At 39.1% G+C, this 18,658-nt stretch overlaps 1 protein-coding gene across 5 annotated transcripts in view; it reads left to right on the forward strand.

The window, feature by feature from the left end:
* PTPRZ1 (protein tyrosine phosphatase receptor type Z1) overlaps positions 1-18,658 on the forward strand; it is a 177,992-nt gene that overhangs the window by 129,821 nt on the left and 29,513 nt on the right. For 2 of the 5 annotated variants that reach the window (XM_059171692.1, XM_059171691.1), the window contains exons 12-14: positions 1,494-5,079; positions 9,862-10,006; positions 17,087-17,178. In XM_059171692.1, the coding sequence (XP_059027675.1) occupies positions 1,494-5,079; positions 9,862-10,006; positions 17,087-17,178 (3,823 nt within the window). The remainder of the gene's footprint in view (positions 1-1,493; positions 5,080-9,861; positions 10,007-17,086; positions 17,179-18,658) is intronic. The other 3 variants (XM_059171695.1, XM_059171694.1, XM_059171693.1) reach the window with 2 other exon arrangements.

Raw genomic sequence — 18,658 nt, forward strand, 5'->3', positions numbered from 1 at the left:
CTCCACCCTCTCTCTCAAATAAATAAATAAAATTTTTTTTTTAAATTTTTTATTTTTTATAAACATATATTTTTTATAAACATATATTTTTATCCCCAGGTCTGTGAATCACCAGGTTTACACACTTCACAGCACTCACCAAATCACATACCCTCCCCAATGTCCATAATCCCACCCCCTTCTCCCCAACCCCCTCCCCCCGGCAACCCTCAGTTTGTTTTGTGAGATTAAGAGTCACTTATGGTTTGTCTCCCTCCCAATCCCATCTTGTTTCATTTATTCTTCTACCCACTTAAGCCTCCATGTTGCATCACCACTTCCTCATATCAGGGAGATCATATGATAGTTGTCTTTCTCTGCTTGACTTATTTCGCTAAGCATGATACGCTCTAGTTCCATCCACGTTGTTGCAAATGGCAAGATTTCATTTCTTTTGATGGCTGCATAGTATTCCATTGTGTATATATACCACATCTTCTTGATCCATTCATCTGTTGATGGACATCTAGGTTCTTTCCATAGTTTGGCTATTGTGGACATTGCTGCTATAAACATTCGGGTGCATGTGTCCCTTTGGATGCAGCCATGGACAAATAAAAATTTTTTTAAAAAAATAATATATGTTAATTCATTGAGTTTAAATAAAATAAAAAATAACTATAATAAAATATCTGCCTATGTCTTGAGTGGAAACATTTATTTATTACGTTTTAAAAAGATTTTGTTTATTTATTTACTTACTTACTTACTTATCAGAGAGAGAGAGACACAGCAAGAGAGGGAAGGCAAGCAGAGAGAGTGGAGAGGGAGAAGCAGGCTTCCCGCCAAGCAAGGAGCCCAGTGCAGGGCTAGATCCTAGGACCCCAATATCATGAGCTGAAGGCAGATATCCAAGGACTGAGCCACCCCGTAGCCCCAGAGTGGAAAATATTTAAAACAAAATGAAAAACCAAAACTTCTTCTAGTCTTAAGTCTTCCTTTTGACATTAATCCCATTGTGAGGGGTTAAAAATTACGATTTATTCTGAATGTAAACAGTGAAATATTCTGAATATGCAGCTCGTTAGATCTTTGAAATAAATTGTTTCATTTCATATTATGAGAAGCTAATTGCTATTCAATTTGTTGCTGGGTGAGCTGAACAGAGAAACATAATACAAAATAAGTACCATTTTAAGTAACACTATCAATAAATAAATTATAATGCACCTTTCTTTCAAAGCTGTGGTACCTACTAATTTAATTACTTTCACAGCATTAAAATAAAGACAGTCATAAATAGGAAGTTTTCATTAAGTTTAATGAAAACTCGTGTCTGTAGAACGTGGATGATAAAGGTTATAGGATAGAGACATGGCTTCTGTGGGATAGTGCTTTATGAGGAGAAGTTTCCACAAGTGAAGATGAACAGTATAATGCAGTATAAGCTTTATTAAGAAGTCTTTTTTTCTTATTTCCTTATGTTCCATTAAATCTTGTTTGCCTTTCAAAAGGAGGAAGAAGAAGGAAAAGACATTGGAGAAGACACTGTTGTGAATCCTGGTCGAGACAGTGCCTCAAACCAAATAAGGAGAAAGGAACTCCAGATTCCTACTACAACAAACTACAATCACGTAGGGACTAAATACAATGAGGCCAAGACTAACCGGTCCCCAACAAGAGGAAGTGACTTCTCTGGGAAGGGTCATATTCCCAACATATCTTTAGATTCCACTTCCCAACCAGTCACTGGATTAGCCCCCGAGAAAGATGTTACTTTGACTTCTCGGACTGTGACTAAAATGCCACCTCACCCTCTGGAAGGCAGTGCAGCCTCTTTAAATGACAGCTTGAAAACTCTTCTCAGAGTTCCACAAATGAACTTGACTGGGACCGTGGAATCTTTAAATACAGCTTCTATAACGGAATCTCAAGAAGTATCTACTGATATCAGTGAGGATGAGAGTCTATTGACGAGTTTCAAGCTCGATACAGGAGCTGACGATTCTTCGGGCTCCAGTCCGGCAACTTCTTCTATGCCGTTCCTCTCTGAGAACATATCCCACGGGTATGTGTTTTCTTCCGAAAACCCAGAGGCGATCACGTACGATGTCCTTCTACCAGAATCTACAAGAAATGCTTCCGAAGGGTCAGCCTCTTCGGGTTCGGAAGAATCTCTGAAGGATCCTTCCATTGACGGAAACGTGTGGTTTGTTAGCACCGCAGATGTGGTAACACAAGCCGAAGCTGGATCGGGCAGAGAGAGCCTTCTTCAGACTAACTACACCGAGATACGTACCGACAAACCTGAGAAGACAGCTGAGTCTTCATCTCCGGGCCCGCTGGTGTCACAGGGTGCCCGGGTCACAGATCTGGAGATGCCACCTTATTCTACCTTTGCCTACTTCCCGACTGAGGTAACACCTCACGCGTTTACTCCATCCTCTGCGCAACAGGACTCGGTCCCCACTGTCAGCTTGGTACAGTCGCAGACGACTCAACCGGTGTACAATGGTGAGACACCTCTTCAACCTTTCTACAGTAGTGACGTCTTTCCTCTAGTCACCCCTTTGTTGCTTGACAATCAGAGCCTCAACACTACCCCCGCTGCTTCAAGTAGTGATTCGGCCTTGCATGCTACGCCTGTATTTCCCAGTGTCGGTGTGTCATTTGACTCCACCCTGTCTTCCTATGATGGTGCACCTTTGCTTCCATTTTCCTCTGCTTCCTTCAGTAGTGAATTGTTTCAGCACCTGTACACGGTTTCTCAGCTCCTCCCACGAGTTACTTCAGCTGTTGCAAGTGATAAGCTGTCCCTGCATGCTTCTCTGCCAGTGGCTGGGGGTGATTTGCTGTTAGAGGCCAGCCTTGCTCAATGTTCTGATGTGACGTCACATCAGCCCACTGCTCACGCTGCTTCGGAGACCTTGGAATTTGGCGATAGTGAATCTGGTGTCCTTTACCAAACGCTTATGTTTTCTCACGCCGAACCACCCAGCAGTGATGTCGCGGTGCATGCACGTTCTTCGGGGCCTGAGCCTTCCCGTGCCTTATCTAGTCAGGAGGGCTCCCCACACTTCTTCACGGTGCCCCGCAGCTCAGCAGTCCCCGTGCATGGTTCTGTGGGTGTCTCTCTCCCGGCTCCCCCGTTTAGCAGCCCTAGCCACGCTCCGGCGCCTCTGTCTTCGTTCATAACCCCGACCGCGACCGCGACCACGTCCTTGCTGCCACCTCCTCCCGGCCCCTCCGGGGATGGGGAGTGGTCCGCAGCCTCCTCCGATAGTGAATTTCTTTTACCGGACACAGATGGCCTGACAGCCCTTAACGTGTCTTCACCTGTTTCTGTAGCTGAATTTACATACACAACATCTGTGTTTGGTGATGAGAATAAGCCGCTTTCGAAAAGTGACATAATGTATGGAAATGAGACTGAACTGCAGATTTCTTCTTTCAGTGAGCTGGTGTACCCTCCGGAAAGCACAGCCCTGCCCGACCTGTATGATACCCCAAATAAGTTGACCACGTCTTTACAAGAATCCCCCGTTTCCTTTTCTAGCACAAAGGGCTTGTTTCCAGGGTCTGTCGCTCCTCCTGCCACTAAGGTTTTTGAGCATGAAATTAGTCAAGCTCCGGAGAATACCTTTTCGGTTCCACCTGCCCATGCCGCCTCTCGAGCGTTCGGTGACGCTTTGCTTAGACCTGCGCTCAGTGCGAGCTCAGAGCCAGGCTCCTCTGACCCCGCTTCTAGGGAAACATTAGCTGCTTCAACTCAGCTCTTCCTTCACGAGCCCTCGGCTCCTTTCCATGCTGACGTGTTGCTGCAGCCCTCCATTCAGGCTTCTGGTGTTGACTCATTGCTTAAAACCGCTCTGCCCCCTTTGCCTAGCGAGCCACAATCGATCGAGACCCCCAAGGTCGATCCCGTTAGTTCTACGGTGTTGCGTCTCCTGGCCTCCAGCTCTGCTTGGAGCGAGAACACGCTGCTCGCTACATCTGTGCCTGTTGCCCATGTACTGTCTGCTTCTAGCGCACACGCTGCTTCACCTCAAGGTTTAACCATTTCTTACGTGAGTGAGAGATACTTTGAACCAGTTTTGCTTGACGGCAAAAGTTCCCAGCAAATGGTACCTGAGTTGTTCCCAACTGCTGATCTGGAGATGAACCAGGCCTTTCTCCCGAAAGGAAGGCATGCGTTTGCTACTCCTGTTTTATCGATTGATGTGCCACCAGATACGCTTATAAATAAGCTCACGTATCCCGATGATGATTTCACCTCCACCAAGGGGTCTGTCACTGACGAGGTGTCAGCTGGTAGCCCAGCTGTTGTCTCTGATACACCCGTAACTGCCGCTCGTCCTGTCCCTTTAGGAAGTGTGTATGTTTCCGTTCCAGCGGTTCCTCCCATCGAAGATGCCTCTGTCCCCACAACCAAGTCGCTGTTCCCTTCTCAGACAACTTCTGAGCTGATTCAGAGCGCCAGATCTGACGCTGATTCGGTGGGTGGTGGTGACGATGGTGATGTTGATGATTATGATGATGATTATGATGACAGAGCTAGAGACGGCTTATCCCTAAATAAGTGTATGTCGTGCTCCTCCTATAGAGAATCGCAGGAAAAGGTCATGAATGATTCAGACACCCAAGAGAGCAATCTTGTGGATCAGAATAACCCAAGCTCATATTCACTATCTGAAAATTCTGAAGAAGAAAATAAAGTCCCAGGTGTCCTCTCAGCCAGTCAGACCGAGATGGACAGGAGTCCCGATAAATCACCACCAGCAAAGGTGCTGCCCCAAAAGCCCAGTGATGGAAAACAGCACAGTGACCTTCAGACGGGTAATGCCCTGCTTCCTTTCACTCCAGAATCTGAAGCGTGGGCCATTGTTGCAAGTGATGAAGAGAGTGGATCAGGGCAAGCTCTCTCAGATAACCTGAATGATAATGAGACCTCCACAGATTTCAGTTTTCCAGACATTAATGAAAGAGATGTGGATGGGGTCCTGGAAGCAGTTGACTCAGAAATCACTCCCGGATCCCCACAGTCCTCGACACCGACTGTGACTAGCAGGCACTCAGACGTATTCAACATTTCAGAGGCAGGTTAGTTACGGATCCCAGGGATAGACCACGGTGTGGTGGTTTTCTTCCCCCAAAATAGAAAAATCACGGAAGGAGAAATTTGGTAAAGTGGCACATCACTTTGTTTTTTTCATCAAGACACTCAACAAGGCCATTTACAGTTTTTTAAAGTGTGATTTTACTCATTGTGAATATTCAACACGTTTTGGTTAGTGGCTAGTTAAACACTTTTTATTTATTGTCAATTTTTCATATTCTGCAAGATGCTAGTTACACGCGGGAACAATTATGTGTGCGTAACGCATTTTTAATATACTGCTTTTTAAATGATAGATTGGAGTGTGCTGTTCTGAGACAGTTTTAATTTTTATAGTCACTTATGTTCTAAAATAAGTTGTAACCTAATTTCATTGAATTATAAAATGGATTATTAAATTCTGATAAGTAATATGTCATAAACACCTCTCTGACCCACCCCACAGTAAAGGTATGATAATTTGCCTATCCACCTCAGCCTGAGGACCTTTAAAAAAGCTCTGTTGCTGAGTTTTGAGAGTTAGTGGTAAAATTTTTATTTTTTTTTTAAAGAACGTTTTAATTTTTGTAGGTTGTCTTTGTTGGATTATCTTAATGTTGCCTAAAGAGGGCAGTGTGAACTAACAAGATACTTTCTACTTCGTACTTGTGTTTATACACCTTTCTAAGAAGTTAGATAACGGTCATTAATATGCAGAGTCTGTATAGGTATTGTATGACAAGATGTAAAACACTAGAACATTTTCTGTAGACATGCATTTGTTAATGTATCTTATGCAAATTAGTTTGTTGGCCAGATGTTTCTTCGAGTAGATTCCTTGCAACCTATATATTACAGATGTTTGCTTTAAATGCCAATGGGGAGGAGAGGGCAATTCAGTGCCATTAGGCATAGGAAATACTAGATAGTTTCATTGACTTGATCATAAGAATTTTATAATATGCTTTTATTAAATTTTAAGGAATTCTTTAGCAATGAAAACATTTCATTCTTAACATAGTAAGTCAAAAGATAGGTTCAGGTAACATCTTGCAATCTTATTGCATAAAAGCAGATATGTGCAAGCCAGATCAGAGAGATCAGTCTCATTAGGATTATTTTTCTCTTTGTTATTTCCATCCTTTCTGTTAGTCATGTATTTTTTTCCTTCAGTCAGTGCAGCAGCAATTAAAAGTTTGTACCTTTTGATAGAGAAGTTTTTCTACATTCTGACTTGATCCTATTTAACATTGCATTTCAGTTTAAACACACTCTGATATGTGAGAACGAGTAATGATTCTACAGGTCACTATATTCATTAGTGTTGCCATATACATAAATTATTATCTGGCTTCAATTATAGTACTGTTTTTTTTATTTTTATTAGATTTATTTTAAAGACATATCAGGAATTCATCCTTTTTTTTCTGTCTTACTAGGTAGTGACATCATGATTGCATCCTTGCTACGTTATGCTTTTACGGAGAAACTATATTGCAAAATGCCAACCCTAGAATTATGAATTCAAACTTTGTGATCTCTTATCATTGCACTAACTTGATTAATTATTAAGAGTATGTTCTCCCACTGATGAGGAGAAAAACAGTAGGAATATAATTTCCAGTATCATCAGGTAACTTAATTAACAGCATAACTAAGATCAGACAAGATTAGGGAAGAATTCTTGCCTGCTTTTAGAACGGTATCTACAAAAAATCATCTGTACTCTCTCTTACAAAGTAATGGAATATGGCTCTTTATCAAATGCGTACAGACTAATTCTGAAACTTATTATTTTATTATGTACTTCAAGAATGTAGGATAATTTACAATACATGTTCCCTAAAACAAAATAGATAAGGCAAATACAAGTATCTGCAATTTATGAATGCATAAGCTGAGACCCGAGACACTAAGTTACTTGATTTAGGTCCTGTAGGCAGTTAACACAAAACTGAGACTGGAATCATGTGTTATTGGTGTCTGTCTCTTGGAGACTTTGCTTTCGTTATCGAGGACAATAAAATATACATAATGCTTAATTTGTCATACCAAAATTATACTGTTTTGTTCTAAAAATGTATTTTAAAGAATTAATCTTAACTTTGTTTACTGATCATCTATCACTAGATTCTTGTCTTATCCACATAGCTACTGGACCATATTGAAATAGGTCTTTTAGTCTCAGCTAATGACTCTAAAGATCAGTACAACTAGTTGTTCCTCATTACAGTATGTAAAGCAACCAGTTGATTGTACTTCCTTTTTTATGAATATATATTTTTTAATTTGGGGAGATATATTTTATTTTTTTTTTATTTATTTTTTTAAGGTAGTCTCTGCACCCAACCTGGGGCTTGAACTCATGACCCCGACATCAAGAGTTGCATACTCGACCGACTGAGCCAGCCAGGGGCCCCTGATTATCTATACTTTCATGTGGTATCTCATCTTGAATAAAAAACCTAGGTTTCCTAATATGTAATTACCATGGGTTTATCATTCTAACTCCTCAGTGAAAAGGTTTATTTTAAAATCAGATGTCCCAGAGAACTTACGAGTAAAGTCTGTTGCAAGTTTATGTTGTGTGCATGTGTGTATATAGTGCATGTGTATAGTATGTGTGATATATATGGTAATTTGTTACATATGTTACGTGTTATATATCTCACATAAATGTCACGTATGTGATCAGACCTATCTCATATATGTGTATGCGCATACATATACACAAATGGTATATGTGTCTCCATGCATGCATGCATATATATACACATATATACCAATATACATATTTCTATAAATATTTGTGGTCACTGAAGACCACCGTAACTATATAAGCTCACTTTGTATGTAAATTAATGTACATTATTGGTTCTCAAACATGAATGTGGATCAAAACCACCTGGAAGACTTGTTAAAACACAGATTGCTGGGTCCGACCCACAGAGTTTCTGTTCAGCAGCTTTGTGATGGTTGGCATGGGGCCCCAATTGGCCCCTGGCAATGCCGATGGCAATATTCTAACAAGTCCCTGGCGATGCCGATGGCAATATTCTGGGAACCACATTTCAAGAATGACTAATGATATTAACCACCATTTGTAATTTCTAGGTGCCCGGGACTTTACTAAGTGAATTAGTTCATTGTTTAGCCACAGAATTTCCATTGAGGTAACAATCATTTTAATAGAAAAAATGTGAAGACAGTTATGTATTGAAACAAGATGCTTTCCTAAATTTTATAAAGAAACTTTCAGTGCTTTCACCATCAGAGTTTTTAGGCATCTAGATGAGCCTCATCGCAGTGCGTAATGACCAGAGCATCTGACTGACAGAATAGAAGCTGAAGTCTGGTCTCTCTCACGAGAGTACTAACTACAACTCAGGGAGCAGTTGATTTACAATATTCCCATTTTTTATTCAGTTTTATGATTTTTAATCACAGCTTTGGATTCTACTGTTTTCTAGCAAATGCATCCGTCATTGAGAACAAATGTCTAGGGAAATTTGGGTGTCATTTGTCACAAGAAATGTATCAGTGGATTAAATTCTTGACCTTTTCTGTTTCATTTTTCAGGAGGAAGCTACCATTTTAAATCTTAAGTTCTCTGCCGATAGATATACTTCAGAGTTGTGTTGAGGAATTTGTTACTCTCAAATGTATCCTTAGATCTTTAAATTAAACCGATTCCCTTTGTCTCCTATCACTAAAGTGAGAAGCTTGGTATAAAAGCACCTCATGTGCCAGGAGCCTAGAAAGCAGTGTAGACTCCCATGGGGGCACTAGGTAGTTCTTCCCGACTTTCTGCAGACACTAAGAGCACTTTGTCGCAGTGTCAGCATCTTGTGGCAGAGCCGTTCTGATGTCCAGTTGTCTGGGCTCCCCACTGCCCACACTTCACAGGAGAAGGGAAGCATTGTGACTAGCCACAGATAATCTGAAGTTCTGAAACTCTTTTGAGCAACCTGGAAGGATGGCGCCCATTGCAATGATTTTGAAATCATTGATATCGTGTGATAATGCATGATAATGCATCCAACTGGTCACAAAAACAGTCATTTGTTCTCTTCAAAATTACCCAAAGACAGAATTTAACCTTTTCCATAATTTACACTTGCATATTGGGAAAGAATTTCTTCCTTCCATCTATGTATTCCTTCAGTTTGCATGCAATAGTATTATTTTTGATAGAGAAAAATAGTTGATAAGAAGGGCATTCAAAGTGACTCTGCAAAAGCAACCCACATTTAAGTTTTCAATAGTTTTTAATAGTGGTCTGGGTTGAATGGTTATCCTAATGTAAGAAGGGTTATCCTAAGATTCCCTCTTTGTGAAATTATTCATTAATTATTAATAAATTATTAATTGCTCCGAACTACTTATTTAATTGGAGGAGTAGAAACATTAAAATTAAGTTTGGAAAACCAAAACTATATATGGTGCAGTAAGTAGCATTGTTTTTCCTGATCATTTTATTTAAAAACTGGACAGTCTTCTTATTTTAGTAGTTCTGTTTTCCTTTAAGCAAGCTTTTCAAGGCAGTTTTATGCTCATTTCTTGCCACAGCACCCATACCTAGATGCCAGTCTCTGCTCTGATAGCCTGACTTCCTTTTATACTTTGTTTTACTTAAACTGGCTTGTAATTGTAGACTTGCTTTGTGTCATAGATTTGAAATTGTCAAGGTAAGCAACAGCAATGAAGGTTGCAATTGCTCGGTTGAAAAATGTTGTGACTTTTTCTTAAGCTTAAATATCAACTCTCTCAATTTTCTCCGACTACAGAGGCCAGTAATAGTAGCCATGAGTCTCGTATTGGTCTAGCTGAGGGGCTGGAATCCGAGAAGAAGGCAGTTATACCCCTTGTGATCGTGTCAGCCCTGACTTTTATCTGTCTAGTGGTTCTTGTGGGTATTCTCATCTACTGGAGGTAAGTTGAGTGCTTGTTCTAGACATGTGTTTCATAAAGCTTAGATTTTGCCTGTTTTTTACCTGAAAGTTCTTCAAAGCGTATTCAGAATTCATTTTACTTGAGAGCGCTGTTAATTTAACTATGAATAAGGTGATTTTGTAAATCCAGAGACATAAAAGATTTGACTGTTCTTCATACTTCCGTGAAACAAAGTTAAAAGGGAGGAACTCTGGCTTCAGTTATTATATAATCCAGTATTTTGGCTGCATACTTTCATATTAATCTCATTAACATTCAGACATTATCATGACGTTTAACGTAAATCTAAGCTTCTCAGCCTAAATGCTCCAGCTGTTAATAATTTCAAAAGTTACTGTTTCAGAAAACATAATTCTTGATATAGTAAAAACATAGTTTATTTATAATAGGATTTTATCACATCAAACCTCATACTGATAACCAAAAACATTTTATGATTACATAAAAGTGAAAATCAAGTAATTAAAATATGAATATAATGAGAAAATAAAGTTGATGGCTCTATTAAGATGCATGGAATTTAAAAATTAATTATAATTTGCCTTGGGGATGAAATACAGCTTTTCTATCATTGATATCCTATTAAGACATTTAAAGGACAAAGAAAATTGCACCCATCAGAAGCTTCCCTTCCCATAACAAGCAGAACACACTGCAAATTAGGGAGTTTACTGGGGAAACAATGAAAGTCAGTAGAACTATTATAACTGTCTCTAAGAAAACAAAAACTTTATGACAATATAAGGAATCATAGCTTAGTAATTTCTTCCTATGTTTTAAAAGAGAATTTTGTTCAGAAGTTTTATAATTAATTCCTTTCTTTGCAACATCTTTCTATGAGTTCATAAGACACTCTTTATGTGTTATCCTAAAATTGATTCCCTCAGTTTATTCAAAAATATTTACCGTGTTTACTATTTCCCATGTGTGCAGTACGATGTTGACTACTATGGGAAATATAAAAAATGAATGAATGAATGAATGAGTGAGTGAATGAGAGTCACTATGGCTGGGAAATTTATGCTATTGAAAATTTTCCATGAAAAATTTATAACATACTATATCAATGAAAATGCTAATGGGAACAGTAGTCAGAGAACAAGGGATCTTGATAGTCCCAGAAGACAGCCGCAGCTGGGTAGGACTCAAAAAGCGGAGACAAAGGAGACCAGCCTTCAGGGCAGAAACACCGCAGGCCAGAAGGATGGAAAGCAGGGGCCAGCCGGGTGTGTCTGAGACAGTGAGATCTGGAGCATGTCACTGCATGTGGTTGGACATTGGTTGGCGAAGGTAGAATGTTTCCATGACCAGCTGTATTTCATCTCTGACTACCTTGACAGAAAAGAGTAAACTGCAGAGTACAGAGAACAGATCATACTTTTGTTATCATACATGAGTTGGGAGTCCGTTTTGTGTAGAACGTGATGCAAACAAAGCTGGTTTCTTCACTGATTCCTGTAATTGCCAGTGACTCTTTTTATGGAAGATTCCGTGCTCAGCAGAGTAGCATGAACCCCGTACACAATCCATAAATGCTTGCTCAACAAGAATTCATATTGATTTTTTCCCTACTCCCCACTAAGTTTGTTGGCCAAACTTTTTACCAACACTGATTTTGTGTTTGTTCAGATTTCTGGTTTCTATCTCATCTGATTTTCCCTGCCAAACCAATTTTTGAAGTTAATTGGAATTAGAGTTAATTTTTAAAAATAAGTTGGAAAAAAAACCCAAATTATGCTTCATTAAAAATGGTATTCTAATAAATTTCTAATAACAATTTCAGATGGTTTGCCGTTATAATGTTGCAATAATTAGAATGAAAATTTAAATCCTTTTTACTTAGTATTTCAAGTTTATTTTTTGCAAATTTGAAAGTGTCTTACTTAATATGATTTGGCATTTCATGGAAAATTAAAATCTATAATGGTTTTTATATTTTATTCATAATGGGTCACCTCATCTGTGTTATGTGCAAAAAAAGGATAGAAATTACCAGTTGAAAATATTAAGTTGACTTTCGCCAATAAGATATTTCTCTTTTCCTTGCAAATAACACTTTCTGTACCTTGAATTCAGTGCATTAGCTTAAAATATGAGCACTCTGATGATTTCATGTGTATATTTTATATCTCTCTATCAAACAGTTTGATAAAACCTGTCACTTGTTTACTTATCTATTTAAAATTTAACATAACTGCCCTTGGCACATCCATTTGAAATTAACTCACTTCAAAATGTAACTTTTTAGATCAGTAATACACCAGGGATATTACTTGGTGACACAAAATGACAATGTTAGTGCATTCTTCAAGGTTTTTGTGAGATATTCAAATTCTGGTGTAGACCCATATGCTTTCGCTAGCCAGTAAGAAAATGCTTTAGACCTTTGTGGAAAGAACAGCCTGTGGAAAAGTTACAAAACAGAATGGCATACCAACAGAAGTCCTAGTAGTAAACAGTCCTTATGAGTTTTTCCCGAGCTGATATATTTAAATGTTTTTCTAACCTAATTTCTTAGAAAAGGTGATATAATGGGTCTTTTGTCTCTTTACCTAATTCGAGCTGGTCCCCTAAGTTTTGAGAATGAACGAGAGGTGACAAAATCTGAGTCCCTTTCCCAGTTCTGCCGGCATTAGTTCTATGATCGTGGGCACGTCACTTAGCCACCTAGGAACTGGTTTTCCTCTCTCTACCATATCACGGGAGGGTTCATTAGATCGTGTCTAAGATTGCAGTCAGCCCTTCTTTAGGATTTCTGTGATGAACGCAGCATAAAGAATAAATATGGTTATAATTGTATAAGGATACAAAAAATGGAATTATAATTACACATTTCTAGCTTTTAATTTTAAGTACTTACTGTGATGAAAAGGTGTAAATCAAATAATCAGATTAACATTGATTGATAGGACCTATGTCTACAAGTTTAAAACAGTCATCACTTTTTTCATCATGGCTGAGTGATAATTAGCAAGAGACATAGTTATCAACACTTAGCACATAGATGTGAAGACATTCACTGCTTATACAGAACAGATGGACTATAGATATTGAATCTTGTCATACATTAAATAATATGCCTTGAAATTATTTTCCAGATGTTTTAAGGTAGAATTTACATGAGCCAAACCGTTAAGTTTCTAAGTTGCAAAATGACTTCAATATGGAATATTGTCAAAAAAGTTCTTTTTAAAGAATACAAAGGACAAACTTTAGAGAGCTTTTTAAATAGTTGGAACCTAAAAAACACCAAAGGTATAATCAACAAAATAGCACTCTATGAAAAGCAGTATTGAAAAAAACTTTATGTGGACAGTTGCAATAATTGGCTTTGGGAAGTGGGAAGACAAGCAATAGGAGTTCTCTCTTGATCTTAAATTTGAATTTATGAGTCTCTAAGGAGAGCCACCAACCCAGAATGGAGGCCTACCAGTACCATGCTGTCTCTATTAGAAAGTCCCTTCCTAGGTCAAACTGCACAATACAATACACTGAAGCAATATATTTTTACCTTCATCAAGAATTTATGCTACGTATTTTAACTTTTCCCACTTACAGATTTTTTGGTATGATTTCATAACATTCTTTGGTGGCTTGTTAATACAAGTAACATCAACGGACCACTTAGTTGCTGGACCAACAAATACTTGCTTATATAACTAAAAAAGAATAGAGTTGCTATTTACCCAGGTCCCACAATGAATATTAAATCTATTAAACCCTAATGCCTGTAAGTTTTAGTTTACCTTTTTCTGTTCTGTGAGGTGCTGCCTTCTTTCCGTTTTCTCTGACCCATCCTCTCTCTATGCATCCATCCGTCCATCCATCCGTCCATCCATCTTCCTCTGGATACATATATTTCACCGCTCCCTTCCAAATGTTTTGAGATTTTACGTTATCCCATTTGAGGCCCAAGTAGGCAAGAAGTCTAGGATGCAGCTGAATAGCCTATGGCTAATGGGGTTTAGTTACTCCTGGAAATCCATCTAATCATTCAACATTTAACACCTCCTGTACTCTTGGTACTGTATACGGAGCATACACTATTTGATTTACATAAATCAAAAGACATGGCCCCATCTTTTAAAAACCATAATGAGTATACAGGCACAAAACAAGTATATTGCAAAATAATAACCCTAACTAACAATTAATTTAAATTTTTTTAAAATTATGTAGAATAGAATTCAGAAAGCAAAGGTCAACCTTGGATTAATTGACCATATTTTTCAAAACAGTCTTTGTGATCAGTGGAGGTTTGTGTTGGGTGAAGTGAAAAGAGAGAAACCGGAGTACTGGAGGCTACTTAGAAATGAAAAGCTTATTCACAGAGAAGATACCGCCAAGCTGGTATCTCAGGGAGATGGTGTTTGCCTGGCATATTCACGAGTGAAGCGTCTTGGTCAGGAGAACCATGTTTAAAGCAGGGTATAACATACTGAGTGAGGACAGGACAAGGCATGTTCAGTGATCTGCAACTTGTTTGTATTATTGGAGCGTAAACTTCAAGGAGACAGTCAAAACAGGTGAGGGCCATAGCTAGGTAGCATCGAAGTACTGAAAGATCTTGGGTGCCAGTATCTAAAAATCTGTCAAGTACAGAACTTGAGCCAATATATCAATGTAATAAGGAGATAGATTTTTGGCTTGATACCAAAAAGAAATCAACAAGTAAGAGGCATAACAGTGGAATAAAAAAGGCCTTCTCTCTGGGTACCACTTAGAGGTACTTAGAACGAGTTTTCAGTTAGTCTGAAAAGGAAATATCTAGCAGCTAAAGATGACTCATACAGGAGCGAGGTCCTTGTCACCGGCGATAATCTTTCTATGTCAGAGAGATTCTTAGATCTGTGATCTTGCGCTCAGTCCCTTAAGACATTTTACCACTTTAAGATTCATTGAAAAAATAAGCAGAAACCCGTTTACCAGCTTGTGTGACCCCATTGTAAAGGAATCAAAGAGATTTAACTGGGATCTTAAGAGAAGTATCAAACCCAGTGTTTTCCTATCGGTGTGGCAGGACCTGCTACTTCGGCGGTTGCACAGATAAACCAAGTCCCCCGCCCCCCGCCCCCCAAACTGTAGTTTCTGCTCCGGTCTGTCTCAGTTATGCTCAAACGTGGACTTCCAGCTGGGTAGTTCCTTTATCATGAGACCTGTGGCCCTCAGCCCTCCCGTTCTTCATAGTCTGCTGTACTCTTTCCACTTTCCAGGATGACCTAGCTCAGGTCCCTCTGACACTTGATGCCACATCCATTCATCTTCCCCCTACACCACTTGTTCTCTCTTGAAGACGTTTCTATGTTCTCTTGATTATCTGTATCCTCTTTCAAAGGCTTATATGATCACAGCAGAGGGCTGGTTTTTACAACACACATCATTGCTTTTGGTTGTTGTTGGGTTTTTTTTTTTTTTTAGCTTGTGATATTAAGGTTACAAATAAACTACATAATTTTTTACTACTCATACTTATAGCAGTGAACTCCTTGAGCAAATATTTTGGGGCACCTACCACTTTCAGATGGGGGGGGGGGCACCTACCACTGCTCTTTGCACTGAAGACTAACACTGCGTTTAGACAAAGCCCCTTGCCTTCGTGTGGCTTACATTCTGATGAGGGCAACTAAAACCATGTCAGACAAATATATAAGTAGGGAATTTTGGAATGCGATAAGTGACACAAAGCCAACAAAAGGGAAGATAATAGTGACTTGGAGGCATGAGCTGGTACTTTTAGCAACATGGTCAGGGAAGGACTGTCACAGGAAGTGGCATTTGAGCTAGTGCAAAAATGATGGGAAGGAGGCAGGTGACCAGAAGGAATGTCAAGAGCCAAGGCCCTAACGTGAACTGATGGGTCCTCTTAGATGGAGAAACAGAGGACCAGTGTGGGCCTGGGCCTAGTAGTGGGGAGTGTTAGGAGAGGACACCCCGATGTAGGTGGGGAACCAAGTCACGAAGGGTCTTATAACCCTCGCTGAAGTAATCAAATATCATTCTAATTCCACGGTGAGGCCACTGAAGAATTTTATGCAGGGAACTGATTACTGAAAGAATTTTACAATTGAGGTGTGTCCTGTAAGAACAAGTGTTATGTTAAAGCACATTAGAATAAATATCTTGTAGCTTGAATCTTAAATAGAAAAGGAGATTGGCATTTTTACCCAAACAGATATTTCTATTTAAGCCTAACCACTCATGAATAATATTTCAAATAAATTAAATGACCCACATCAAAGAGTGTCATTAGCAGTTCTAATTATCTAAATTTTTTTAATTAAGTATGGTTTGCATTAGTTTAAAGCAGCAGTTGGTTCTTTGCTCTTCTCAATAGTGTGTGGTGTGCTCTTACCAGATGTTACTCTTATTATCTGAATGAAAATAGATTCAGGTGACATTGCAGGTCATAGTTGTCGTTGATTCCCAATATATTCATTCTCAAAACCCTCGTCAACAAGGCTAGCATCTGTTGGAAAGAAAATCACGCCTCTTTTTGGTTATAGGCTCATTATTTCCTCACTTTGTTCTGTCGTTACTGCATTACCATACTCACAGTGCAAAGCTGTCTTCCTTTTCCATCAAAAGATTACCACTGTGGAATTACATCTCTGCATAGTCATAGCTACCTTTTGCTAGCAGCTGAATATGCTCAAAAAGGTAGAGTCACTTAAATAGTGAATGAAAAAAGCTTTAGGCTTTTTTCCACTCCAGTCCAGTCCAAGGTGGCGGGACACACTGGTAGGTCACAACGGTGGGAGAGTAACCAAGGTGTTGAAGTGTCCTTAGCCCGGCAAAATCTCACTTGGGTGCCAACCAACTACAACTTCAATTGCCATCTCTGCTTTCAGCGTGTCTGATAGTTCCTCACACGGTGGCATCTGACACATGTAGAATTGAGATCCATTTGGAGATCATAAAAGTCTTTAATACTTCGTGTTTTGTAAAATAGAGATAGCTTTCCATTTATGTTTTAATTCTGGCAACTTCTGCCATAATTTTCAAGCAGCTCAGAAGGTGTCTTATGGCAGCTAGTAAATAAATTGCTTTTTTTCTTTCCAGGAAATGCTTCCAGACTGCACACTTTTATTTAGAAGACAGCACATCTCCTCGAGTAATATCCACACCTCCAACACCTATCTTTCCAATTTCAGGTAATAGCTTCAGGTGTGACCACGAGTAGCAGTAGCAGCTAGATGTTGAGTGAAAAGGATAATGCAGGAAGGTTTGTCCTGACTGAAATACTTTGCAAATGGCTCTGAAGGAGATGCGTAAATACTTCAGGTGCCCAAAGCATTTATTACTGCCATGTACCAGGCATTAAGGTTTCTATCTTATTCTCATTAATTTTGAACATTCTTAACCATATAGATGATATGGCAAAATAACTCAATATTCAGGTATAGTCTGTTAACCATAAACATAGCAATAAAATATTATTTAGGAATAAGGCTGACCTTCAGTCATTTCTAGTATTTTAGTGGAAACCGGAACCATGACAGTCAGACTAAACCAATGCAGTAAGGCTGCATAGGACAAAATAACAAAGATAAGGATAAAGCTCAGTTTCTTTCCCATCATCTGAATTTATGTGAGAAGAGTTTCCTTAACTACCGTAGGGGAAAAAAAATTATAAAATAGTGAGAGTAGAAGAAAAACACGAGCGCACAAAGAATGTGTAATTGCCTGAAATTCTGAAAGTCACAATGTCAAACAGTTTGAAGACTGTCTATTTTTAGCAGAACTTACCTGGTTAACAATATTGAGGAATTAGCCAGGGTCATTTTGACTGAGACATCTGTTGACCCTCGAGTTCACCCTGCTAAGATCACAGACACTTATTTGATTAACATTTTATAACATTTCAGAATGAAAAGTGGTAACAAAAAAGGAACTGCCTAGAAATATGTGAACCACGGAAGAAGCTCTGGAGGGTAGAGGATAAAACAAAGACACAGAAAACCACCGAACCAGGGAAAACAGAAGGAAGTCTTTTTAAATTGACTGAGACTCTATATGTTATTAGTAGAGGCCCAAGTTCCACAGGATGTTATCTTCTGAAATCTTATGATTTAAAAAACATTTTAAAAAAAGAGAGAGGGAAGCACTTTCTGTGTAATTTCAGGGGGGCATAGGAATTAGAAGTATTTGGCTTATTTCTTTGATGCACTCTGAGCCTAGCCACCACTTATTTCTGTTTTTCTAGAATATTTTAAAACTCTGTACCGTTATTCTAGTACAGCACACTTTCTCATTAACACCTTCAGAATTCTGAGGTGGGCAGCTCTCAGGTGTCTGTTGCATTTTGGTTCCCTTCCCCTTCATACCTCGTCTACAGACGCCGTCAGCATGGGTAAGCAAATTAACATGCTATCACCCCAAGTCCCATATCGGTAATTATTATCAATAAATAATCCCAAATCAGGACCTTGGCCAGGAACTCCAAGAGAAGCCCCTGTCTTGCTTCTCATAAGAGTTGGGATCAAGGGCATTTCCTCATGTCACCTGGGCTGCAGGTCACCCAGAGACCTGCCTTTTCATGTAGAATCAGAAACTAAAAGCTATGTTAGTCTCACTTGCAGACCAGTTCGTGAAAGAAATGACCAAACCACGTGACTGTAACTAAAAAGTAGT

The sequence above is a fragment of the Mustela lutreola genome, chromosome 4 (assembly GCF_030435805.1).
Source record: "Mustela lutreola isolate mMusLut2 chromosome 4, mMusLut2.pri, whole genome shotgun sequence".
NCBI lineage: Eukaryota > Metazoa > Chordata > Mammalia > Carnivora > Mustelidae > Mustela > Mustela lutreola.